This window comes from Saccostrea cucullata, unplaced genomic scaffold (genome assembly GCF_032062105.1).
Source record: "Saccostrea cucullata isolate Sc308-1 unplaced genomic scaffold, CSIRO_AGI_Scuc_v1 ctg553, whole genome shotgun sequence".
Taxonomy (NCBI): Eukaryota; Metazoa; Mollusca; class Bivalvia; order Ostreida; family Ostreidae; genus Saccostrea; species Saccostrea cuccullata.
The window spans coordinates 24,471-51,308 of NW_026927384.1; the positions used below are offsets into that span (position 1 = coordinate 24,471).

Sequence of the window (26,838 nt, forward strand, 5' to 3'; positions counted from 1 at the left end):
TGTTCCTGCACTGCTAGGAGACAGATTCCATAGGTCGAGAGTTCAACCCCGGGCTGGGGTGGAAGTGAGTATCCTTGTAAAAGTGAATTTCTCTGTGCTTTCTATATTAATATTTCTTCACTTAGGGCAGTTATATTAGTTTAAGAGTTGTTGTAATTTGTGCTTTATAAATAAAATTAATTTCATCACAACATGTATTGGTAACAATCCTCTAAAAACTAATGTCCAAATAACTGTATCTCACTTCCATTCTCAATGACCGTGTAGTGTAGGACAGCGTTGTAAGAATTCCATTGGCATCGAAAGCAAGTTTTTAAACTTGCCTAGATAGCCGAGCAGTCTAACGTGCTGTTCCTGCACTGCTAGGAGACAGATTCCATAGGTGGAGAGTTCAACCCGGGCTATGAGTATCCTTGTAAAAGTGAATTTCTCTGTGCTTCCAATATTAATATTTCTTCACTTAGGGCAGGTATATTAGTTTAAGAGTTGTTGTAATTTGTGCTTTATCAATAAAATTAATTTCATCACAACATGTATTGGTAACAATCCTCTAAAAACTAATGTCCAAATAACTGTATCTCACTTCCATTCTCAATGACCGTGTAGTGTAGGACAGCGTTGTAAGAATTCCATCGGCATCGAAAGCAAGTTTTTAAACTTGCCTAGATGCCAGGTCTAACGCGCTGTTCCTGCACTGCTAGGAGACAGATTCCATAGGTCGAGAAATCTTAGGGTGTCCCCGGTTTGGCCAATATAATGCTCGCCGCATCCTGAACATGTCATGACATATATCAAATTTGAACTTTCGCAGGTAAAAGAAGAATGAATAACGAATTTTCTTCCGTTTTTAAAAATAAATTGTTCGGTTTCCTGTAAAAAGGGACAGGTTCCACATCTTGGATGATGACATTTTTTAACACCGGCTGTTTCCTCTGTATTGTTAAATTTGGCTCGTGTTAAAATCTTCTTTAAGGATGGGCTCTGTCTTTTACTTTTGATCAACTGAAATTCACTGAATACGTCTTTCATCCTTGGATCATTCTCTAAAATTGGCATGTTGGTTTTGATGACTTGGAAAAATTCTTGATTTTTTGGATTGTGTGTAGATACGTAGGGAATGAGATTTTTTACGGGTTTTTCTTGTATCTGAAGTAGGCTGTTTCTGTCATGTAGTTTGGCGTTGTCTATTCCTTTTTCAATTAGTAAGGTTGGATAATGCCTTTGTTTTAATAATTCCCGTAACTCATCAAGTCTGACATTTAAAATATCCTTGTCCGATATTATGGTACAGAGTCGCCTAGCTAAATTATATGGAATGTTGTTCTTGATGTGTTTTGGATGACAGGAATCGTAGAGAAGGTATTGTTTTGTGTCCGTGGCCTTGTAATATACGTCAGTTACGATTTTCCCTTCTTTTTTCATGACCATAACATCTAAAAATGGTAACTTGTTTTCGTCACTCTCCATTGTAAATTTTAAGTTGGGGTTCATGCTGTTTAAAATATCATAGAAACTTTGTAATTCATCGGTAGATTTGGTCCAGATTATAAAGCAATCATCCAAATATCGTTTCCAGGAGTTTCGAATAAAATGTTTGCACTCAACACCAAAATTTTCTTCCACGGTTTTGTATAATTTTTCCTCAAGGTATCCCAACGTAAGTGTGGCATATGTCGGGGCAACCTTGGTTCCCATAGCTGTTCCAAGTTTTTGTCTGTAGGTTGTTCCATCGAAGTTCATAAAGTTATTTTCCAATATGAATTTTAAACTTTCTAGAATAAACGTTTTTGAAAAACGAAGTTGAAGTAATTCTGGGAATTCATCAATCCAATGTTCAATTGCTTCTAGTCCTAGTTCATGTGGGATGTTGGAATATAAGCTGGTCACGTCAAATGATATGAGCGTTGAATCAGTTGGAATATTGTCAGGTAGTGATTTTAAAAAATCAATAGTATCCCTTATATAACTTTTTACCTTTGATACATATGGTTTCAAAAGTATGTCCAACAGGTTGCTGATTCTATGTGTTTCACAAGATGGCCCTGCTACTATCGGTCTTAGTTTTAAATCCTGTGGGTTTGGAGTGCATATATAAGTAGAATATGATTCCTTACACAATTTGCTTATAATTGCGCTTTTGTGAATTTTGGGTAGTCCATAAAAATTGCTTGTTTTTACTTCAAACGATAACAGGTAGTCGATTTCTTTTGCAGTTAAATCTTGTCCGTGAACGTGAAACCAAGGAAAAACATTTTATTTCATTGTTTTAACCAAAGCTAAACGCCCTGTCATAATAGACAATTTACAATTTTCCCGCATTATTTGTCTAACTGTTAACGTAATAACGTAACATAATGACATCACAATGAACTGTACTAAAGCGCAACACTTTTGACGTTACATGACGTCACAATATACTTTGAAATGTTTGTATCTATAGCAATATGTCAAACTCCTGATGATACAATTGAAACCGGTAGAGTTTTACTCAGCATTCTGTTATTTTTTACTATTTAAATACTTGTGTGGATTTTTTCTCATACTTTTGGATTATTTAACACTACACAAGATGCCGAAAGTGAAACAAAGGAAGAGTTGCGCAAATGAAGAAGAATTCATGCAGTTTACCAAGGAAAATCTGCAAAAGATTACGGAGAGACTTGATTTCATTACAGAGGAATTGCGGGAAATAAAACTTAAACTACAAGTAAGTGACAAAAATGAAGAGCTTGAAAAGTTAGAAAATGACACAGAAAATATACGGGAAATAATTCAAGAATTAAAGCCACAAACGGAGGCTGTACAACAAAACCCAACTGAATTATCATATGGAAATGATGTAGAAAATATTACTAGCATTGACCAAACAGAGTTTGAGGAATGTCAAATTAAGAGAAAGAACATCCAATTCTGGAACCGACACCTGAAACTTCGACGCATTGCATTTTGGAACATGATGAAAAATGCCGAAAAGGCCAAAATATACAATTCATGGCTTACATCGGGGCCAATGGTCATACCTAGAAAACTTCAGATACAAGAAATTAGAGGAGAACCAGAAAACCAAAGAATCCGCCGAGAACGGCTTGTATTAGAGAAGTATAAAGCAGAAATTGATCTACTACAAATGCGGGGGAAATACAATGAAGATAAATACAAATCAATTGATCATGAAATTTATCTGTATTTCAAAGATACTGTTCAACAAGACGTCCTGAAAAAGGTAATGAAATTATGGACTGATGAATGCTTGAAAGAAGAAAAAAACTCCATAGAAAGATGGATGAAATCAGAAAAATGGCTACTGACCTTTGAGAACAAATTCAAGGACGAATTCAATGGAAAAAATCCATTCTTCAAAACAAAATCCAGTGACTTTGGCACAGGAAACCAGTGGAGCGACAATACGATGACCATGAGTTCGGAAAACAACGTTAGAAAATACCATCATAAATTCAATCCAAACATTGCTCGGAACCAGAATTCAAACAATCTCAATGGACCCACATTCAACACACATAATGGATTCGGCAGCTATTACAAAAACAAAAGACCGAAAATTCCATACCATGAACGACCTTATAAGTATGTACATCAACAAGCAAAATTTCCCGTTGCAAAGAGTTCTTTTTTAGAATTCGGCCCCAATCAACACCGAATTACGTAGCAACCAAAGATCAAGAAACAAAGCTTCCAGTCGACCCCAAAGTTATAAATCTCTCAAATAAAAAACTTCCACTAAATGAAATTAAAATTCTTGAAAGGGGACTTAAATTCACACCAACACCTCGCAGAGATAATACAGAGGAATTAACCAATGACATAGAAGCATTTTGTAGAAGATTAAGATTAGCGGAATTTTTCTTAGATGAGGAAAACAGTGATGAGTCTATTGTTTCAAATCCGAGTAAATTTAACCCACCCAAGGGAAGAAACTATAACCTGGATAAATTCATTGAACATGTTTCTAAATACCCCAAAGACAATGTTCAGAGAAAACAGTCTTCGAATAATTTAGGAAAATCAGACTGGACAGCCATTGAAAATTTAAAGAAGGATGAAAACATTATTATAAAAGAAGCTGACAAAGGTAGTGCAGTCGTCCTGATGAATAAGGATTATTATAAAAATTTATGCCTTTCGATACTTGAAGATGAAACATACTATGAAAAACAAACAGAGTATCGATCTAAAAATATAATGAAGAAATTAAGTGAAATCATTGCAGAGCATGGACAAGATTTAACTGCAAAAGAAATCGACTACCTGTTATCGTTTGAAGTAAAAACAAGCAATTTTTATGGACTACCCAAAATTCACAAAAGCGCAATTATAAGCAAATTGTGTAAGGAATCATATTCTACTTATATATGCACTCCAAACCCACAGGATTTAAAACTAAGACCGATAGTAGCAGGGCCATCTTGTGAAACACATAGAATCAGCAACCTGTTGGACATACTTTTGAAACCATATGTATCAAAGGTAAAAAGTTATATAAGGGATACTATTGATTTTTTAAAATCACTACCTGACAATATTCCAACTGATTCAACGCTCATATCATTTGACGTGACCAGCTTATATTCCAACATCCCACATGAACTAGGACTAGAAGCAATTGAACATTGGATTGATGAATTCCCAGAATTACTAAAACTTCGTTTTTCAAAAACGTTTATTCTAGAAAGTTTAAAATTCATATTGGAAAATAACTTTATGAACTTCGATGGAACAACCTACAGACAAAAACTTGGAACAGCTATGGGAACCAAGGTTGCCCCGACATATGCCACACTTACGTTGGGATACCTTGAGGAAAAATTATACAAAACCGTGGAAGAAAATTTTGGTGTTGAGTGCAAACATTTTATTCGAAACTCCTGGAAACGATATTTGGATGATTGCTTTATAATCTGGACCAAATCTACCGATGAATTACAAAGTTTCTATGATATTTTAAACAGCATGAACCCCAACTTAAAATTTACAATGGAGAGTGACGAAAACAAGTTACCATTTTTAGATGTTATGGTCATGAAAAAAGAAGGGAAAATCGTAACTGACGTATATTACAAGGCCACGGACACAAAACAATACCTTCTCTACGATTCCTGTCATCCAAAACACATCAAGAACAACATTCCATATAATTTAGCTAGGCGACTCTGTACCATAATATCGGACAAGGATATTTTAAATGTCAGACTTGATGAGTTACGGGAATTATTAAAACAAAGGCATTATCCAACCTTACTAATTGAAAAAGGAATAGACAACGCCAAACTACGTGACAGAAACAGCCTACTTCAGATACAAGAAAAACCCGTAAAAAATCTCATTCCCTACGTATCTACACACAATCCAAAAAATCAAGAATTTTTCCAAGTCATCAAAACCAACATGCCAATTTTAGAGAATGATCCAAGGATGAAAGACGTATTCAGTGAATTTCAGTTGATCAAAAGTAAAAGACAGAGCCCATCCTTAAAGAAGATTTTAACACGAGCCAAATTTAACAATACAGAGGAAACAGCCGGTGTTAAAAAATGTCATCATCCAAGATGTGGAACCTGTCCCTTTTTACAGGAAACCGAACAATTTATTTTTAAAAACGGAAGAAAATTCGTTATTCATTCTTCTTTTACCTGCGAAAGTTCAAATTTGATATATGTCATGACATGTTCAGGATGCGGCGAGCATTATATTGGCCAAACCGGGGACACCCTAAGACACCGCATGACCGTCCATCGTCAACAAATTCGTCAAACTGAATACCAGTGCACTGCCGTGAGCGGACATATTAAAACATGTGCTGAAAACATTTTTCCTAATTTTACAGTGTTTCCTATATACAAGTTCTATAACAAGACTTCCGAAAAGGAACGTGAAACCAAGGAAAAACATTTTATTTCATTGTTTAAACCAAAGCTAAACGCCCTGTCATAATAGACAATTTACAATTTTCCCGCATTATTTGTCTAACTGTTAACGTAATAACGTAACATAATGACGTCACAATGAACTGTACTAAAGCGCAACACTTTTGACGTTACATGACGTCACAATATACTTTGAAATGTTTGTATCTATAGCAATATGTCAAACTCCTGATGATACAATTGAAACCGGTAGAGTTTTAATCGGCGTTCTGTTATTTTTTACTATTTAAATACTTGTGTGGATTTTTTATCAAACTTTTGGATTATATATATATATATATATACACCTATTTACTGGCTATGAGGACAATAGCAAGTTTATCGTCCCCCAAGACAGCAAACTATTTCGCACTCGAGGGATATAGTTTGCTGTCGAGGGGGACGATAAACTTGCTATTGTTCGAATAGTTAGTATATAGGTGTTTTATTATACCGATGCTGACTTTACTTTTGTTACGTCTTAATATATACGTCACATTCCATATAAAATCAGAAGTTTTCCGAGATGAAAAGCGAGAGAAATCGAATGCTGCCGTTGAATAGTTTGAGGACTATTCATCATGGGCAAATAGCACAAAAACTATTTCACGGCAGAGACTGTTTAGAAAAAAATAGCATGTTTATTCGTCTTATTTTTATATAGAAAAAATAAACAGAGGTATAATTATGACGTCATAATAACGACGTTATCATGTCATGTTGCTATTGTTATTCAAAATCCACTGAAGAGCCGAAAGGCGAAAGCGCTTTGGAATAAAATGTGATCATCTTTTCCAAACTCTGGATTATATATATATATATATATATATATATATATATATATATATATATATATATATATATATATATATATATATATATATATATATATATATATATATATATATATATATATATATATATTTGAGTAAGGAGGAGAGATCGGCCTTACAATCATTAAAAAATCGGGATGACATTGTAATTAAGAAAGCAGACAAAGGCTCTACAGTTGTAGTAATGTATAAAGAGACTTACATGGCGGAGGCCCAAAGACAACTCTCAGACGAATGTTTCTATAAGAAACTGGACTCTGACCCTACAAAAGAATTCTCCACTGCCATTACCAAAACTCTTGACGATATGTTTGAGAAAAATGAGATTGGTATCAACGTCTATGAGACCTTAAATCCTATTGACTGTAGACCAGGACAATTCTATTTGCTTCCTAAAATACACAAAGAAGGCATGCCAGGTCGCCCCATAGTCAGGGCAATTGGACATCCCACGGAGAAAATTTCTGAATTCATTGATTTACATCTCCGTCCACACGTAGAAAGTTTGCCATCCTATCTTAAGGACACTACGGACTACATTAACAAGACGCCCTCTACTGGCCTCCCAGATCATACCCTTCTCGTGACTATGGACGTCACATCCTTGTACACCAATATTCCGCACGATGAGGGTATCGAGGCCTGTAGAGAAGTCTGGGATAGTAGATCCATACAAGTTCCTTCTACCGAGTCCCTTGCTAAGCTCCTAGAACATGTTCTCAACTTCATGTTTAATGGAGAACATTACCTGCAAGTTAATGGCACTGCTATGGGTACGAAAATGGCACCGTCTTATGCCAATGTCTTCATGGGCAGACTGGAACGCAACTTGTTACTTCAAGCACCATTTAGGCCTCATAGCTGGTTGCGTTTCATTGACGATATAGAGATGAAGTGGGTGGATTGTCGCGAGAACCTCGAGGCATTCATTACGTTTGCCAACAAGTTTCATCAGTCGAACAAATTTACAGTAGACGTATCTAATTCGAAAAACGTATTCCTAGATACGACATCTACCCTGATTGATGGTGAAATCGTATTCAGTCTCCACACCAAACCCACAGACTCCCACCTATATCTTATGCCCACTAGCTGTCATCCCCCACACACTTTTAAAGGAGTGCCTAAGGGTCTAGCCACCAGAATTCGACGCATCTGTTCGTCCCCTGCCTTATATCAGGAGCAAAGTGGTCTTCTTGAGTCCCACTTATGCAAAAGAGGCTACAGTGCCCGCACCGTACAAACAGCTATTGATGAGATGGCGGAACATGACAGGCAAAACCTATTACGCTACAAGGAAAAAGACAATAGCGACAGGGTCCCTCTGGTAACCACATATCATCCCGTCCTTAAGAACCTTAGCGGTATCCTTCAAAAGAACCTACCAATTCTCCATTCAAACAAACGAATGGCAGAGGTCTTTAAGGAACCCCCATTGACTGCATACAGACGCCCAAGGAATCTGAAGGACATGGTAGTAAGAACCAGACTGGACAACCCATTATCTAACGGGGGCTTTAAAACTTGCTCTGACAGGAGATATCTTCTCTGTAAGCACAGCAGTGACACAGACAGTTTTAACAGCCCTGTTACAGGCCGCAGCTACAAAATACTAGGGGATTTGTCCTGTCATACTGACAACTGCATTTATCTCATCAGTTGCAAAGTTTGCTCCAAACAGTATGTTGGTGAAACTGGAGATCTCCATAGGAGAGTCAATAACCACCGTTCGACCATTAGGACCAAAAAACTCAATGAACCCGTTGGGGAACATTTCAACCTTGAGGGTCACAAATGGGAGGACATGACAGTAGTGGTGATTGACCATAACCCAAGATGGACAGATGCTCAGAGGAAAAGCAAAGAAAAGTTCTGGATGCACAGATTGAAGTCATTCCGCCCAAATGGTATTAACAAATTGAATGACTTCACCAGAATGAACGTAAATTAGACCCAATTCCTGATCATACTAAACAAAATTATTCTCTCAATTTAGTGCAAACTCTACGGTTAATATGTGCCACCAATATATAGATATACACTTTTTTATGCACAATGTAAATTGTTTCCTAAAGCACTTATTTAATTTAAATTTTTCATGGCATTAGTTTTTAAATTTTATTTGTAAATTTTTTTTTTCTCTCCTACTTTTTGATTTAATTTTAGAGGTCCGTTTGCGCAGGGCCAGCGTATAATCATCATGTTTGATGGAACGCTGTATAGTGTAGATGTAGAACCAACTCTCGAACTCGAACAACCACATAACTATGTATTGCTTACGCCTTTTTTTCCCGATAATAAGTCCTTAAATATTTCAAAATTTATAATTGATCATAATTCATATGTTTAAATATCCCTACTATATGATTTTTCTTTCATTATTTTTTATTAAGTAAAGTTACGCCATTTTGAGAGAATGAAACAATGTACGATTTACTGATTGTCGTAATTAATTAGCATAATTAATTCGTTCAATTATGTAAATCGCACTTCACCCGAGTATATCCGATAGACCGGACGCATTTCATAGCGGTCCTGATTTCTTTCTTTATTAGTGTTATTAAAAATTTCCAATTCAACATGTAATTAAGTATGTAAATATCTAGTGTTTAGTAGTTTAGTAGTAGTGCTAGTTGTTTTTGTTTCTCTTTTTCCTTTGTTCTTATGACTTAATAACTTTTTTCTTTGTCCTGAGGAAGGGACAGGACGTCCCGAAAATTTGATAATTTTAATTGTTCGTGTTGTTGGTCATTTTTAGTGCTTATATATATATATATATATATATATATATATATATATATATATATATATATATATATATATATATATATATATATATATATATATATATATATATATATATAATTTAAGAAAAATCCAGTGTTTTGCTACAGTAAAATATATCCAATGAAAAAAAGTCAGAAATCACAAATCTCGAAAATCATTTTTACTGTTAGCGCTTTCTGCCTAATGGCTCTTCAGACAGTTAAAAGTTAAATATAAAATTGCTTAGTAACGTTCATAAGCACGACGTCAAGTATTGTCCATTGTGACGTCATAATAACGTTAAAAGGTAGCATTATAATTCACACCGATGCAATCACTGAAATAAACCAAAAAACAAGTAGAAAATAACTTTAGTTAAAACTGAAGTAATTATTTTCTGTTAAGTTTTGGGTTAAATAGTTTTATGAAGTAGTCCTCCTTTGCTACTCTGGATATTTCACAGTCATTGTGCATTTAGAAAATGAAAATAATTTAAATTTCCCTTTCCCACAGGTAGCAAAGTGTTCACTGCACGGCGTATTCCTTACGCTAGTGTCCCGAATTTGTTGTTTATGGACTCGCACTCGTGCGTTCAGTTTGCCGGTTTGTCCTATGTAGTTTTCATCACAGGTCGGACAGGTTATGCAGTAAATAACATTTTCTGATTAACAGGTCATGTTGGCGTTTGGTGTTATATTTTTACCACATTTTAAAGTTTTTTCGCTTCACTCCTCCAGATATTCACATGTTCCACAACGTGGGTCACGGCCCTTTTTGACGACTTTGGCATTGTTTGTTGCAAATCTTGCTCTGGTTAGGATTTTCTTCAGATTGGGTGCCTGTCTTCTGCTATTAATAATTTGAGACTCCTTGATAATGTCTTTTAGATTCTGAGATTGTTCTAAAATGGGAAAAAAATCTCCTGGCTGATCTTAAAATATTGTGGTTGCGTGGATTGTGCGTCACAACAAAAGGGGTGTTTTATCATCCGGAGGATCTTATCAATGCCGGAATTGAAAAAGCAAAAAACATTCCTACTTCTGTACTAAGAAACACTCGCCGCAAGGATGATAGTGAAAAAAGCGACATCCCTGTCGTCCCCTTTGTTTGTAGATAGTACTTGTCATAAAAAAAGAAATGATTATTTTGCAAAACTATTTAAAGTCCTTCGAGGATAAATTCTTTTGAAAATCTCGGCTGGATTACATCTGGGTGCTTGTCAATCCAAAAGGAGATGGCTTCTAGTCCTAAGTTGTGGGGAATATTTGTATATAAACTAGTAACATCAAAACTCACTAATTTCGTATTTTCTTCAACACTTTCTGGAATATGGTTGAGAAAATCCATGTCGTCCCGAATAAAACTGGGTACTAATTTGCAGAAAGGTTTTAGAATAATATCTAGCAAATTGCTAAGCCTCTGTGTTGGACAAGAAGGACCAGCTTCAATAGGGCGTAGTTTTAAGTCTGTTGGACGTGGCAATTTAATATAAGGTTCACTCATTTCCTGTATTCCGTTTTGGATTTGTTTAGAATTATGAATTTTCGGTAATCCGTAAAAGTTACTAGTTTTTACTTCAAAATTGAGAAGAAAATCTATCTCTTTTTTGGTTAAATTATCGGAAAATTTTGAAGTATATTTTTTCATTGTAAACATCGTCTTCTTGTCTTCATCCTTTGTCAGCCTCCTTTATGATAATAGTATCGTCACTAGTAATATTTTTCAGTGCTGTTCTCTCAATTTTTGAGATGTTATCTCGCACACGGATATCACTGTGATTGTTGTATGCAGATTTTTTCAGACAAATAATGTAATCGTCCAAGTGTTTGTCCCTGTTTTATTTTGGTTTAAAATTACTTTTGTTTCGAACTAAGGATTCGTCATTGTAATCCGAATTCTGAAAGAATTCCCGGAGTCTTAGCTTCCGACAAAATTCTTCTGTGTCTTTGATCACATCTACGTCGTCTTTTTTAGGCATAGGAGTAAATTTTAGACCCCTTTTGAGTAGTTCTATTTCATCCGAAGAAAAATCCCTTTGAGATAGATTTATAATTTTGGGGTCGACTTTAGATGTTTTCTCTACAGGTATTGGAAGACGAATTTTTTCATGCGGTGTTTGCGAAAATGGCCCTTCCCTAAAAAAGAATTACTCCTTTCATATTGCTGGTTTGTATTTCTGTTATTAGAAATGTTGTTGATCATTTTGTTTTGCTGTTTGTTGTTCCAAGGTTTTTTCCACTGGACGTTTTCCTTGTTGATATTTGTTTATAAACTAGTACAGTGAAAACTGTCTAATCCGACACCTGAATAATCCGAAACACTGTGAATTCCGACGATAAATTTCTTTCCCCTTTTACTATTTTCCATGTTTTAACACTGAGCGATCCGACATCCTGTCTATTCCGACACAAAATTTGTCTCCCAGTGCATGTCGGATTAGACAGGTTTCGCTGTAACATCAAAACTCACTAATTTCGTATTTTCTTCAACACTTTATTGTTTGTACATATTTGTAGTTCCTTGTAAAAGTTTATATCATCTAATTGTTCAAGGACCATATCTTTGTAGTGTTCTTGGTCCATAATAACAGTAGTTCCTCCTTTGTCAGCCTCCTTTATGATAATAGTATCGTCACTAGTAATATTTTTCAGTGCTGTTCTCTCAATTTTTGAGATGTTATCACACGGATATCACTGTGATTGTTGTACGCAGATTTTTTCAGACAATTAATGTAATCGTCCCTGACGGAGCATTTACCTAAAATAGGCTTTATTAGATTTTAAAGAGAAATGTCACAAACAAGCACGAAATATTCATCAATGACCATATGTACCTACCTACCCTTGCTAATATTTATGCTCCCTAACATGCAACAATACTACACTTGCGCATACACTAGCTGCAGATCTGTAGCTTTATGGTTTTATGTATTTGTCTTTGACCATAACTATTAATACATAAATCTATATAGCTACAAATCTGCAGCTAGCGCATGTACCAACAATAACACCATACACCGTCTTGCATATTAATTAATAGTTTAAAAATTTTGTAGTATAAATCACAGTTGATATTGTGCAGCATGATGCTTCTTTAACGTCACTCATTTGATTTCTTATATATAACTCTATGCCCATAACATCTCCCTGTCTACACTCGATCCAAAAGATCGCTGAAATTCTCAATTTTCAAAACACATCTGAAATAAAATTTTACAATTAAAGTATATCATTGAGGGACTCAACAAATCCAGTTTCCCAAGAGCAAAATCATTTTCCGGTGTAAAAAATGAAACATTTTTTTCTAGTGAGTGCATTTGAATTTGATACAGACACAGTGATCAAAACGTAGGTTTTGGTTGGATAGCATTATGAAAATTGTGGGTTTAAAAGTCAATCGGCGAACAAACGTTTAAAAAAGAGATCTTCTGTATCAAATATTGATTTAAATTTGATTATTTGCAAAAAGGCAGACCCAGTCCCTAGATATTTTCAAAACACAATTAAAAACGCATTTTTATAGAATAGCTTTTTAATAATCAGGTGCTCAACTTCAAGCAGCAAATCTCAAAAGATGTTCCTTTATTGAGTTTTATTAATGGCGTATTGTATTTTGTATGTAATTCTAGTATTTTAATGTTATAATTTCAAACACATATATGAGTATGTGTTAGTATTTTATATATGTTTTCATAGTTTTTATATTGTGTTTACTTGCATTTTATTGTACAGCGCTTTATAGTTAACAATTATATTTAGCGCTTTATAAATTCATATATTAGGTATTAGGTATTTCTAATTATTTACAGTGCTGTATCGAAAATGTGTGGATATTGTAACTGTTGAAGGCAGGTTAATACTCTAATTTATTTCCTTGCGTTTGCTTACGATGAATTTGTTGTTTGGTGTCTGGACATTATTGAACCTTAATTTCTCTCAATATTTTGTTTGTTTTTAAAGATACTGTCCGATTTTCTTAACACTTTTGTCCGATGATGTACCAAGGTATTATTGGATTTGTAATACACTGTAATTATTATCAAACTGCTTTAGGTAAATCTTAAAATTGCAAGAAAAAAGGCATAACGTCATAGCAATGTTTTAACATTACTAATAGAACAGTACTTGGCACATATTCCTTAGATGCACTTGTTGTTATTTTATTATGGGTTAAAATTCATAAAAGAATGTTATCAAGAATAATCTTGGCTGGAGTACCGACTTATCTAAATCAGACTGTGTATGACACATCTACAGGTATTATTCCATTGGCATTTAAAAAGAAACACAAAAGAAGTCGTTGCCTGTTTTATATCATCCTCGGGTTATACATGTATCTTGGGAAATATAAATTGTTTGTAATTAAGTTTAATATTCCATGTAACGCTTTTGCAACAAGAGAAGCAAATGTCATACATTATTAATTTTAGTTTATTTCTAAGATTGAAGATTTTTGGAGCTTACATGTTAATGATATTAAAAAACTAATCTCAGGTTAACAAATTAACCCTAAGATATAACTTATTATGCCCCCGTAAACGAAGTTTCGGGGGTATATAGTTTTTGTCGTGTCCGTCTGTCTGTCTGTCTCTCTGTCTGTCTATCTGTCTGTCTCTCTCTTTGTCTGTTTGTCCGCAAATACTTTAACCTTGCCCATAACTTTTGATTTAGTTGAGGAATGACTTTCTAAATTATTTATATGCCCCCGTAAACGAGGTTTCGGGGGTATATAGTTTTTGTCGTGTCCGTCTGTCTGTCTGTCTCTTTGTCTGTATGTCCGCAAAAACTTTAACCTTGCCCATAACTTTTGATTTAGTGGAGGTATGACTTTCATATTTCACATGTGTATTTCTTGACACAAGGCCTTTCTTTGCGTACCACCAAATTTGACCTTTTAACCTTGACCAGGGGGTGTGACCCACTTTTACATGAAAATTTTAACTTTTACTATTCATATCTTTTGAACAGTAGATACCAGGACATTTATACTTCACAATTTTATTTTAAGTTAAAAGACCTTTCATGGGATACCAACATCCTTGACCCTTTGACTTTGTAGATTTCCGTACTTGTGAAAAAACTTTAACCTTGGCCATAACTTTTGAACGGTATGGGATAGGGATAGGGCTTTCATACTTCATTTATGTAATTCTTGTGAGAAGTCCTTTCATTCGATACCAAGACCCCTTGACCTTGACCTTTGTGTTTGACTTAATTTAAAAAAGCAAACCTTGACCATAACCTATAAAGGGTTAGGGCTAGTGCTTTCATACTTTAATACTTTACATATTCATTCCTTGTGACAATACCTTTTATTTGATAACAAGAACTTTGACCCTTTGACCTTGGAGTTTGACCTACTTTTTAAAAAATTTTAACCTTGGTCATAACTTCTGAACGGTTAGGGCTAGGGCTTCCATACTCTACATAAGTATTCTATATGGCAAAACTTTTCATTGGATACCAATGAACTTGACCTTTTGACCTTGACCTTGGAGATTTTTGTACTTATTGAAAAAACTTTAACATTGGTCTACTTTTAAATTCCTTAATTGTTTTCCATTGAGAATACCCTACTTTTGGTACCAATAAATTCAATTTGCATTAAAGAAAAGTTTATCTTTGCTATGTTGCCATACGGGGGCATCAGTGTTTCACAACACATCTTGTCTTTTTAAATGTTATTGCTTAAGCTTTTAATTATCATTTGGCAAAGAAAAAATTCTCTTAATTCCTTGTGACAATACCTTTTTTGGGGGGTACCACAAATTTTGACCTCTTGATCTCTTGACCTTTGATTTTCACCTAGAGTTTGACCCACTTTAAAAAAAAATTAACCTTGGCAATTAACTTTTTAACAGGAAGTTCTAAGGATTTCTTCTTTCACATGTATATTCCTTGTGACAAGACTTTTTTTTGATAGCAACAATTTTAACCCTTTGACCTTGACCTTTGAGTTTGACGTATATTTGAGAAACTTCAACCTTCGCCATAGGCTGCCATACGGGGGCATCAGTGTTTCACACATATTGTTTACATTATTTTTAAGTGGTAATGTCTCCATATGAGGAAAAAATTCCCGAGAGAGATGTTTTCGCAACAAACAAACAAATTACTAAAAAAAATAAAACATGAACATGTTGGTTATATCTCTTGTTTCCCTTGAATCAGGAATGATGATATAAATATTTTAAAAATAATTATTATAAGAGTTGGAAAGGTTGTGCATCTTAAAATTTACTAAGTTCTGTGGTTGAGTTAGCTATCAAAGTTTACTAGCTATATTTCCTTGATTAATTATTTTCTATCATACTGTTTTCTGAAATATTCAGTTTTTTCAACAATGGATGCATGAAGTATATAGAGATAGAGAACAGTATTCAATCTCAAAGTCCATAAAACATTATACAAAATGGGAGCAGAGCAAAACACGGTCCTCTGCAACATCAGAGGTGGGATCAGGTGCCATGGAGGAGTGAACATCCCCTGCCGACCGGTCCCACCCGCCGTGTGCTCCTTTTCATGATCAGGAAATAACAGAAAAATCCGTCGTCAATTCAGTGTATAAATAATGGACTAACAATTAGTATGAAAAACGTCAGTCAGCATTTTACTCAATGATAAATTGTATTTGCTGACAAGGTCATTATATCGACCATAGAACTTACAAAATGATGACTTTAAACGAGACTGATGATATTCTTGTTTCACCAACTTGCTTGTCAATAATTTACCTCATTTTAGAAATTGTTCATACGTAGAGCATGCTCTTGCGTATCGTCATGTCACACATTTTCAGCTTCTATAAAATTGCATGAAAAAAAGCTTTTCAAATACTGTAACCATTGTCACCCTTTCAAAATACTCAGTTGAACTTTTCTGGTTCCTTATTATATTACGTCTGTTGTCCATCTGTTTGTCTGGAATCTTTTTAAATTTTTAACTTCTTTTCTAGAACCACTGGGTCAATCTTAACCAATTCACATAGAAATATGTACATTTGTATATCAGTCTGTCCATCTGTTACAATAAATTTAACCTTGGTCATCACGGTCATATCTATTGAAAAGAGACAAGGCATTCATATTAATTTACCCGTGACCTTGAAGTTTGACCTACTTGCATAAAAATCACATTGTTTAAATTCATCATTTTGAAAGAGAAAAGTTACAGCATCCATATTACATGCATGTATATTATTACCTGTGATAAGACCTTTCAAATAAATCATGACTTTTGACTCTGTGACATTGACCTTGAAGCTTAACCTACTTTTCAAAAATGTTGCATTTGCTTATAACGTTTGATTGAGAAGAGATATGACTTTTACATTTTACATGAACATCAATTACTCATAAGAATTCAAGATTTTTCCCAGCATGCGATGGGTTTTTTTACCCCTTGATGTTGATGTTTTACCTTATTTTCAAAACATTTAACTCTCCTAAAAGATGATTAGGCCACTGAGTAAAATAAGGTAGGAGTTAAGGGAGGACGTGGCTTTTAGCATAAAAAAAACGTCATTTTCGACCCCCATTTGACCCCCCCCCCCTCCGAGGCAAAATCAAAATTCCGAAAGCCATACTGCCATCTTCATGACACCACCAACCATCTCCCAAAAGATGATTAGGCTGCTGAGTAAAATGAAATGTAAGAGGAGTTCAGAGAAAATGGGGCATTTTGCATAAAAAACATAATTTTTCGACCTCCATTTGACCCCCCGGGGCAAAATCAAAATTCCGAAACCTTACTGCACATCTACATGACACCACCAACCATCTCCCAAAAGATGATTAGGCTGCTGAGTAAAATGTGAAAGGAGTTCAGAGAAGACGGGGCTTTTTGCATAAAAAACGTCATTTTTCGACCCCCATTTGACCCCCCAGGGCAAAATCTAAATTCCGAAACCTTACTGCACATCTACATGACCCCACCAACCATGTCTCAAAAGATGATTAGGCTACTGTGTAAAATGTAGGAGGAGTTCAGGGAAGAAAAGTGTGACTGATGGACGGACGGACATGAGTAACAACAATATACCCGAACTTTCTTTAGAAATTGTGAGTATAAATATGGCGATCGTGTTATAAAGGAGATCAATATAGCTTAAAAATGATCGTGACCACCCCGACTTTTTAATTTAGAAAATCATATCTCTTACTTCTCAATTCAATCAATTTCAAAATATAAATATGCATAGTAAAAAATAAAAATCACAATTATATTTCATTCATACTTTACCTTCCAGTTTAGTTGTTTCTATGTTGGTTGATTAACTGTGTATTTCTAAAGGAAGAGCAGGTAGTCTTAATTTCATAGAGAATTGATTATAAATGGTTAGGAACAAAACATATCTTCCATGTTGATGACTGTAGAAATAAAACCGTATTGTTATCATGACACAATACTGCACAAAACTATGCATGTTTAAATATAATTTAAAAAAAAGATGAAAATATATGTTTTGAATAATCACTTAAAAATATTGCTTTTAACATTTACACCAAATGAGAAACGTACACCATGTTATCTAAGATAATAAAAAATCATAATTACTTTATTAATATCACCCAAAAATGATTATCAGGGTAATTACGTTGTATTGGACATTTGCGAAATAGCGTAGAGCGAACTGCGGACTTCCGGACTTCAGACATTTAAAGGCGGACTTTTCTAAGGGAGCGGTTTAAAAAATATAAATTTCTAACAAATCATCTGAAAATGCATAGGCCTCTGTTTACTATGAAAATTTTAAACTGAAGAATTTTGAAATTCGTATTTTGATTGGTTTAATTAGAAAGTTTGCCAAGAATTTATTTGTGAATATCGAATTGTCTCGAAATAACTTATATTTTAGTATATATTATTTATGAACTACATAAACTACATGTACAATTTTAGAAAATGAATTGTACAGACGGTATATTTCAACTGTTTTTAATTTGGTACAACTAATTCCGATCAATGTGATACACTGTAAATAAAATTTATTAAATAAGGGATGTTTTACGCCCTATATGCACAAATATGGGCTATATATTACTTGCATTATACTTTTCAATTCCAATTTGATTGACTATATTTCGTTGGAAAATGAATTGAGTAGAAAGCATGAATTTTGTCAAACCTTTAATTTAATATTTTACTTATAGAAACTTTAACTAAATTAGCCTAGAAACCAAATTTTTTTTTTTACATTTTGTTAAACATCGAATAAAAAAAATGATAAAAGTACCAAAAGTTAAATGTTTCCAGTTATTTGATATAAAATACGTACAAAATAGGAACTAAGATTTTGAAAATTTGTGGGTTTTTTCAGAGGGGGTTACAACTTACCTGAAAAAAATGTTTGACAAACAGGGAAGATTCTAAACTCGAGAATTCCATATTCTCAGGAAGGAGGGTGTATGTGCGGAAGGGGGGTTGTAATTTTCAACTTTTAGATAAATTTGCATAAGATAGTTTCACTGCTATACAAGTACTGTACCAAAAGTGTGTTTGTGGGAGGGTGATATCAACTGCCTTTTTAATTAACCTATTGTACCCTAATTTTATTAAGTCAAATTAGAATTTGAGTTCTGATACTAAATCTGTATATAAGCATTGCTTATTGAAATGGATTGAACCAAGTAATTGAAATTGGTATAAATCTGATAAATCTGAGTAGATTAGGAATCTGCATCATGTTTCTAGCAAAGTCAAATGTACATCACTCTTTATTTATTTTAAATTCGATATAAATTAAGGTACACCCTTTTCTCCTTTTTACGGAAGTGGGGTGGGTTAAAACAGGCATATCGAAAACAATTTTTAAAACTTTAAAATCTTGAATGTAAAATATAATATTAATAGTAAAATTCAAAAGGTATTAAGAATAATTAAATAAAGAAGTATTAAAGAGAGAAATAGAAAATACATTTTCGATGGGAGCATAAAAGTAATCCAAGTGTTTCTCATTTCCTATATAAAAATGTCGCAGAAGTATGTTATTTATTGATAACGGTACCACAATATCAATGCCATTACATACTTAATTCAAACGTAAAGGTAATTTATAAATTCTGAACTTTGAGATGCTCCCCTTTATTTAAAGTCTGAAGTCTGTTGTCCACTGTACGCTATTCCGCAAATGTCCATTTGGACAATTAAAGATTTATTCTTAACAGAAGATTCGATTTTGTTGATATTCTTAATATCTCTTTATCCACCATTTAGTAAGTCTGACTTTCAAGGGTAGGTAACATGGGGAATTATAAGATAAGAACCATACTGTTATTTAACCGTTAGTCTCCAGTCTCCAGGGCTGTGAAAATCTGTTTTATTGTGTCAAAATAAGCAGCCACCGAGGCTGTGAAGGATTAATATGACGTCATAATCAAGATATGAATCGCTGCAAAGTTTATGACGTCACAATGCATAGGCTCGCTGACAAGACTGTGTGTACAGTGTACCATAGGAACGAGTCTAAAGGCAGCTCCCTGCACAACACGTGACCAAAACTGTGACGTCACGTCACACACAAAGTGAAAGTAGCCTTGGTTGCTTCTATAATAAATATTCTCGTGAGTAAACGAAAACTGCTGTTTCTATTAAGTTTATATCTTTGTATTACTCAATATATCAAAGATTTCTAATATATTTGTGAAATGGTAACACAACGCAATGCGCAGGTGCTAAATAAACAAGAGCAATGGTAGAAACCCCCCCCCCCCTTTTACCTTGCACTCAGAAAAAAATCTTTCCAAAAATGTCAACTTGTTGTATTTGATAGTATATATAATACACCCACGTCGGTGCCTTTCGTGTACAGGGGATTCAGGGCTATGTGTAGGGGTGTCCTGTTTAGAACAAGAACAAGAACAAGAACAAGATTTATTAATATCAATTTGGGGCCCATCAGGGCATACAAGTAATAAGGAAAAATAAAAAAAAACATACAAGCAGAAATTCAAAATTGATAGCAGTAACTAACAAAAGATAAATGATGTTACAGCAGTTGGGGATTACAACATACATAATCAATATACTGTAAATAAAAGTTTGTTTAAAGTATTTCTATATATTACTCTTTTGTATTTATTTGTTTCTTTGTTTAACATTGCATAATTTGCCATTTCTTATTTTAAAGATATTGATTAAAAAATTACCCAGCTTGATAAGCAACATGTCATCTTCATTAGACATAATCCATAAAAATTTTTCTTTATTTGTTAAAGTATATAAATTTTTATTACTTTTAGCAATAATATTAAAAAAGTCATCTCTATCATGCTTATATAATGGACATTCAATCAGTGAGTGTATCTCATCTTCCACACAGTTCATGTCGCACATTCTACAAATTCTTTCATTTCTTGCAAGGGTGGTTTGCTCTCCAGCAGAGTTGAGTTTTTTTTCGTACCTTCCACTTTCTATTCTGAGGTTATGTGAACTCACTCTAAATTTGCATATAATTTTTCTTTGTTCAAAATTTTTTAATAATAAATACTTTTCAATTTCAAAACTTCTTTTTATATAGAAATATGTTGTAAGTTTACCCGATAGACAACCATCATCTCTTTGTTTAAACCAATATTGAAGGAAATCTTCTCTAATAATTTTTTTCAGATGTTTCTTTAAAGTTATTAGTTTCATTGATTTACATCTTGACAAATCTATGCCCATTCTGTTACAGAAATATGTTACATTTGAAAACCAACTATTTACGTTACAACTGTCCAAGATAATGCTTTCTTTGTATGCACTGTATAACAAAGAGTTTTCAGGCATGTTTTCCAGTCTGTGCCAGTAAGATATAATTGCTATAATAATAGAATAAAATATTGGTTGTCTACCCAGTTCAGAGAGAACTGCAATATTGGTACTTCTTTTCCCAGACCCTATGATAAATTTGCAAAATTTCATATGAAGATTTTCAATCTCCCAATCTTTAAATATATCAAATAAACATTTTTCTTTTCTTTACATTGATGATGACAATACACCCCATATTTCGGATCCATAGGTAGCTATTGGCTTGATCATGTGATCAAATAGATGAAGTAAAGTTTTAATGGGTGGATCTGTTGATTTTATATCTTTGTATATTTTAAATGATGACTTTAAAGCTTTGTTATATAAATTACACCTTGCTTCTTTGAAAGAACCAGAATTTGAGAGTATTATACCTAGGTATTTATATGTTTTTACACATTCTATATTAATACCATTAATTGAAAATGTTTCTTTTAATAAATGCCCACTTCTGTTGAAAATAATTACTTTTGTTTTGTTAACATTGATTTCCAAACACCATTCTTTACAATATTTGTATAACATATCAAGTTTTTGTTGCAGGGCTAGCTGGTTGTCAGATAATAATACTAAATCGTCTGCATATAATAAAGCTCCTATTTGCTTTTTGAAAAGTGAGACTGAGTTAACAACATCTTCATTTAGTAAATTTGCGAGATCATTTAAGAATATTTTGAATATATTCGGGCTTAAGACATCACCTTGTCTTACTCCTAGTTCAGGTGAGAAAGGTTGGGTTAATTTATTATCAATTTTAATCGAGGTATAACTGTATTTGTACATACTGCATATTATTTTGTAGAATAGTCCATTTATATTCAATTGAAGAAGTTTAAGTTTTATGCCTTCGTGTATTATTGTATCAAATGCTTTATGGAAGTCAACGAAGCAAGCATACAAACGTTTATTACCTTTGTTGGTGTATTTGTCGATCCTGTTTACAAACCAATGTCGGTTACACCCCCCCCCCCCCCCCCCCCCCCAAACACACATATAGACACCTGCTCAAAATAGATACAAACTAAGATAGAAAATACATGAAGGTACTTTTTATTCTATTTCAGAATCAACATATGCATATATATATATACACTGTACAAAGGCCATTTTTATTTCTCCACCTTCTATCATTGGTCAATCAACATCCTTGCATTCATTATTTTAGACTCTATAACCAACCTGCCAAACCTTTACAATCCTTCCCTACAGACCAATTATAAATTTACTTGTTTTAAATTTTCTGTCTTATGACAGTCATGTTACAGTCGATATCTCCATAAAGATGCCTGTAGTTTCTTCTACCGTAATAAGGGATTAGGAGATTAGATCAAATATACGCAGGCTGGTTGAAGTAGGGAGTGAGATTGAGGTATTTGACTGATCAATGCTGGAAAGTAGAGCTATAAGTCCTCGTATAATTTGAAAAGAAAATTTTGCACTGTAAATATATAATTGTACATTATTTGCATTTAGGGATCTGTAGCCTTAATATGGTCAAAATCTAAAATATACCAGGTATTCATATACATCTAAAATGTGCACGACCCACATGAGCATAAATATATATGATTATATATGTACTGTCCATATTCTTAGACACTTCTAATGGAAAAATGTCTGCTCAGTTTCATGCTTTAATTCTAGACTACATAAAAGTATAACTAAAATTATACAAATCAGCACATGTAATCAGCACGACTGACTCACTGAGGCTGTCAACATCAATGAATTTATATTAAACAAATACAAATACAAATACAAATATTTATTGGCACAAACACAATTACAATAATTGGCAAAGGCACATCATCAATTGTTCATTATATATAAACAATAATCTGGTATAAAATGTAACGCTATACATCATGTACATAATCATAGATAAATTGTACATCATTTGTACAATAATTACCCGGTACATAATATACATGTAACGCTCTGCTGGTAAAGCACATTCCTATGAATGAACTATGTAAGATATGTAGACATTACAATATACATTGGAAGGGATTTTTTTATCGGTTCTATGAAAGTATAGATGGAGAACAATACAATGAGCACATACTTACATGATTCATGATGACTGTATATATGAAATATATTCATGATAGTGGACAGAATGTAATAAGGCCGTTTCAACACAGTAATAATGACAATTTGATAAATATTAGTAATTTACTGCAAGTGGTAACTGATTAAGGTTAGTTGAGAATTAAGGCCACTCCAGCTTCATAATTTCAGAAGTGCAGCATACATATGCATATTTAAAAATATTTTTTCCAGTTTATTGCCACCTTTCAGTCACTTACACTCTGAGCATAGTAGCAGAGAAGTATTTAATCCTAGGCGAGGCTCTAACTTGTAGGATTAGGTTCAACTATACCATGTACATGTATACCAGTACATGTATATATGAAATTTAAATGCGTCATTGATTAATTAAATTAACAATCAGTACCTCTCTGGCATTTTATAACATGGATTATAAAAATGTTTTGTGAAATACTGATATTTAAATGTTCTCTTTGGGCCTCATCAGTCAGGTAAGAGAACACAAATTTATAACCTGAGACCTTCCTGGTGCAAAAATGATCTAAAACATGTTTCTAATTTAATCATTTTCTCATTTAATTGGAAAATTAAAGCATTTTAATTTTTTCTGTTAAATCCAGCTTCAAATGTAAGGCACCAAGAAGGTTTCGGCCCTTTTAACATTGTTAATAAACAGTGAAACAAAAGACTGAAACCTTTGAAAATAAAAGAACTTTTCTGAAAAAGGGCCTTTCAAAGGATTCAGGAGAAAAGCATGCAGTAAATAACGAAATAAAGAAGGACATGTATATCATATCAATTTCACCTAAAGATGTTATACAATGAAAAACAATAAAAAGTAATAATAAAAACAAATCCTCTTTTCATACAGATTGTTAGGTATGATACAGAGTTTAAATTTTAGTTTCCTTTATACTAATGTACAAATAATACAGCTCATTTGTTTAGTTATAGTTTTAATGAATTTATGAGAAATAAATTTATTAATAACTTGTTTCAACATTAAGTAGATTAATATCCAAGGTATGTGCTACATCGTAACGATTATTGCTGATCAACACAATATAACAATATTTAGAATTACATGTAAAGTATTCATTTTTTTTTCAAACATAAAATAATATGTTTTACCTATGTTAAGTCAATTTACTTTATTATTTTAATCAAATAAGATTATTTCTACTACTTACAAAAAATCAGATTGATATGCATTTCAATTGAAATACATGTAGTAACACAAGTCTATATTACAGATACAATTAGTCGAGTAGTTTTGTATCAAATATTCCTCTATTTATATACAGTTATAATTTAGAAATATTTTCTTTAACAACTGGCTTAATTAAACATGGATATGTATTAGATGTATGCATTTGCTTAGAAGGTCTTAATGGAAAGTTTAGGCAGCAAGATCTGGGGATTGCCACATCAAATTATTGAAATAAAAAATTAAAGCACAATAATCATGATAGCTAGTACAAGTTTTCTTTTTCTTTTTTTTTTTAACTGTCTAAAGAATGTAACATGAGAAAGAAAATTTTGGTGAACTGAATCCCATTAAGAATAATGGACATTGAATGCAGTGATTTCACACATACAACATTTTAGGCAAAATATGATACACAAAGCATGCAAAAAATTGAAAAAAAAATTAATGACATAATTTGCAACTTTTCAGTTTAGGATAAATAATTAAAGAAAACAAACAATGAGAAAAAAAGTAATGTAAAAAAGATAATAATTAAAAAAAAAGGAAAAAAACAACATTTTTTAAAAATGAAACCCATAATCTAAGGCATTGGCTTCTACAGATTTAACATATCAGTGGATAGAACCTCGAGACCTAGGGAATGATGCAGAACAGGGGCCTCAGACTTCAGATGGAAAATTGTCCTTCTACCCTTGCCAACCTACTACTGGGCTGACATTCCATCCCACAAACATCCTCTAAGACTCAGATCCTATCAACTATCCTACTTAAAACCTTTATCCTTACAAATTGTCAGTGGATAGAACCTCGAGACCTAGGGAATGATGCAGAACAGGGGCCTCAGACTTCAGATGGAAAATTGTCCTTCTACCCTTGCCAACCTACTACTGGGCTGACATTCCGTCCCACAAACATCCTCTAAGACTCAGATCCTATCAACTATCCTACTTAAAACCCTTATCCTTACAAATTGTCAGTGGATAGAACCTCGAGACCTAGGGAATGATGCAGAACAGGGGCCTCAGACTTCAGATGGAAAATTGTCCTTCTACCCTTGCCAACCTACTACTGGGCTGACGTTCCGTCCCACAAACATCCTCTACGACTCAGATCCTATCAACTATCCTACCATTTGACCTACTTAATACCCTTATCCTTACAAATTATCAGTGGATAGAACCTCGAGACCTAGGGAATGATGCAGATCTTTCATTTAAGAACCTAAACCTAACTACAGATGTTATAATAGGACTTATACCTCCACTGTTTTTGGAATTTTTTTCCATCATCAAAACTATGAAAGATAATAGATTGTGTAATCTGGGCCTAAATCAACAGAGGCAATAGGCCATATTAATGCTCATCTGAGTAACCAAAGCCTAAATAACTAATTTAATATTTGCAAAGGATACTCTGTGCTAACTTAAGTTAAAAATTGACCAGGTGGTTCTCAAGAAGAAATTGAAAGAGCTAAAAGTTAACAGTCACATGGACAGATGCTAAGCAACACGTGATCAGAAAAGCTTACTTGAGTTTTCAGCTGAAGTGAGATTAAATGAACATACCAGGTGCAAAAACATTTTATTGACGGTCAATCTGATTAAATTCAGATCCTTTGATCTGCTCACATATATCTGTACACAAAGGATCTGAGGAAACCCCACTCAGGGTCCTTTCTGATATAAATATTCATAAAATTTTTACCAATAAGAGAGATCCAGCATCTGAAGCAAGCCTGGTAGTATGCATCTTTAGATGTATCACCCATGCAAGTTTGGTCAATATAGGGCTTAGCACCAAATACTTTAACTGTCCACTCACCCAAAAAATGTAGGTCAGGTCCAGCATCTGAAGCAAGCCTGGTAGTATGCATCCTTAGATGTGTCACTCATGCAAGTTTGGTCAATATAGGGCTTATAGTTACTTGGATGGATTAAAGGTGATGTGACCTTTACAATGGTATGTAATCTCATTTCAGGGACATGATATTCTCATGTCAAGAGCATTATTTGTCAAATCTCTTAAACTACACAATTTCTTTTCTAAAATGTAACCCAGTACTGGTAGGAAATTAAAGTGGGATGAAAAGACAGACTGACATAGTGATTCACATTCCTTGTACACCCTTAAAATGTCATTCTGAAGGAATTTCCAACCCCCATTTTACTCCCCATCTTTCTCAGCTGCATCTGAAAAAATTGAAATTTCTTGTTACAGATAATTTTTCAAAACAATAGTGTTATGGGTCAGAATTACCCGAAATG

General features: G+C 33.6%; 2 protein-coding genes across 2 annotated transcripts in view; one reads left to right on the forward strand and one right to left on the reverse strand.

Annotated features, from left to right (window-relative positions):
- Positions 1 to 1,992: 1,992 nt before the first annotated feature.
- On the forward strand, positions 1,993 to 5,949 carry LOC134274299 (uncharacterized). The gene is made up of 2 exons (XM_062756564.1): positions 1,993 to 2,095; positions 4,229 to 5,949. The coding sequence occupies exon 2, from the start codon at positions 4,720 to 4,722 to the stop codon at positions 5,947 to 5,949; it is 1,230 nt and encodes a 409-aa protein (XP_062612548.1). The 5' UTR covers positions 1,993 to 2,095; positions 4,229 to 4,719.
- Positions 5,950 to 10,245: 4,296 nt separating this feature from the next.
- The window catches only part of LOC134274312 (uncharacterized), a 35,338-nt gene continuing 18,745 nt past the window's right edge, over positions 10,246 to 26,838 (reverse strand). Inside the window, exon 7 of the mRNA XM_062756586.1 lies at positions 10,246 to 10,421. Within this exon, the coding sequence (XP_062612570.1) occupies positions 10,246 to 10,421 (176 nt within the window). The remainder of the gene's footprint in view (positions 10,422 to 26,838) is intronic.

What these genes read in the sequence shown, in the direction of transcription:
- LOC134274299 (XM_062756564.1), top strand. Translation starts at nt 4,720, where the DNA reads ATGAACTTCGATGGAACAACCTACAGACAAAAACTTGGAACAGCTATG.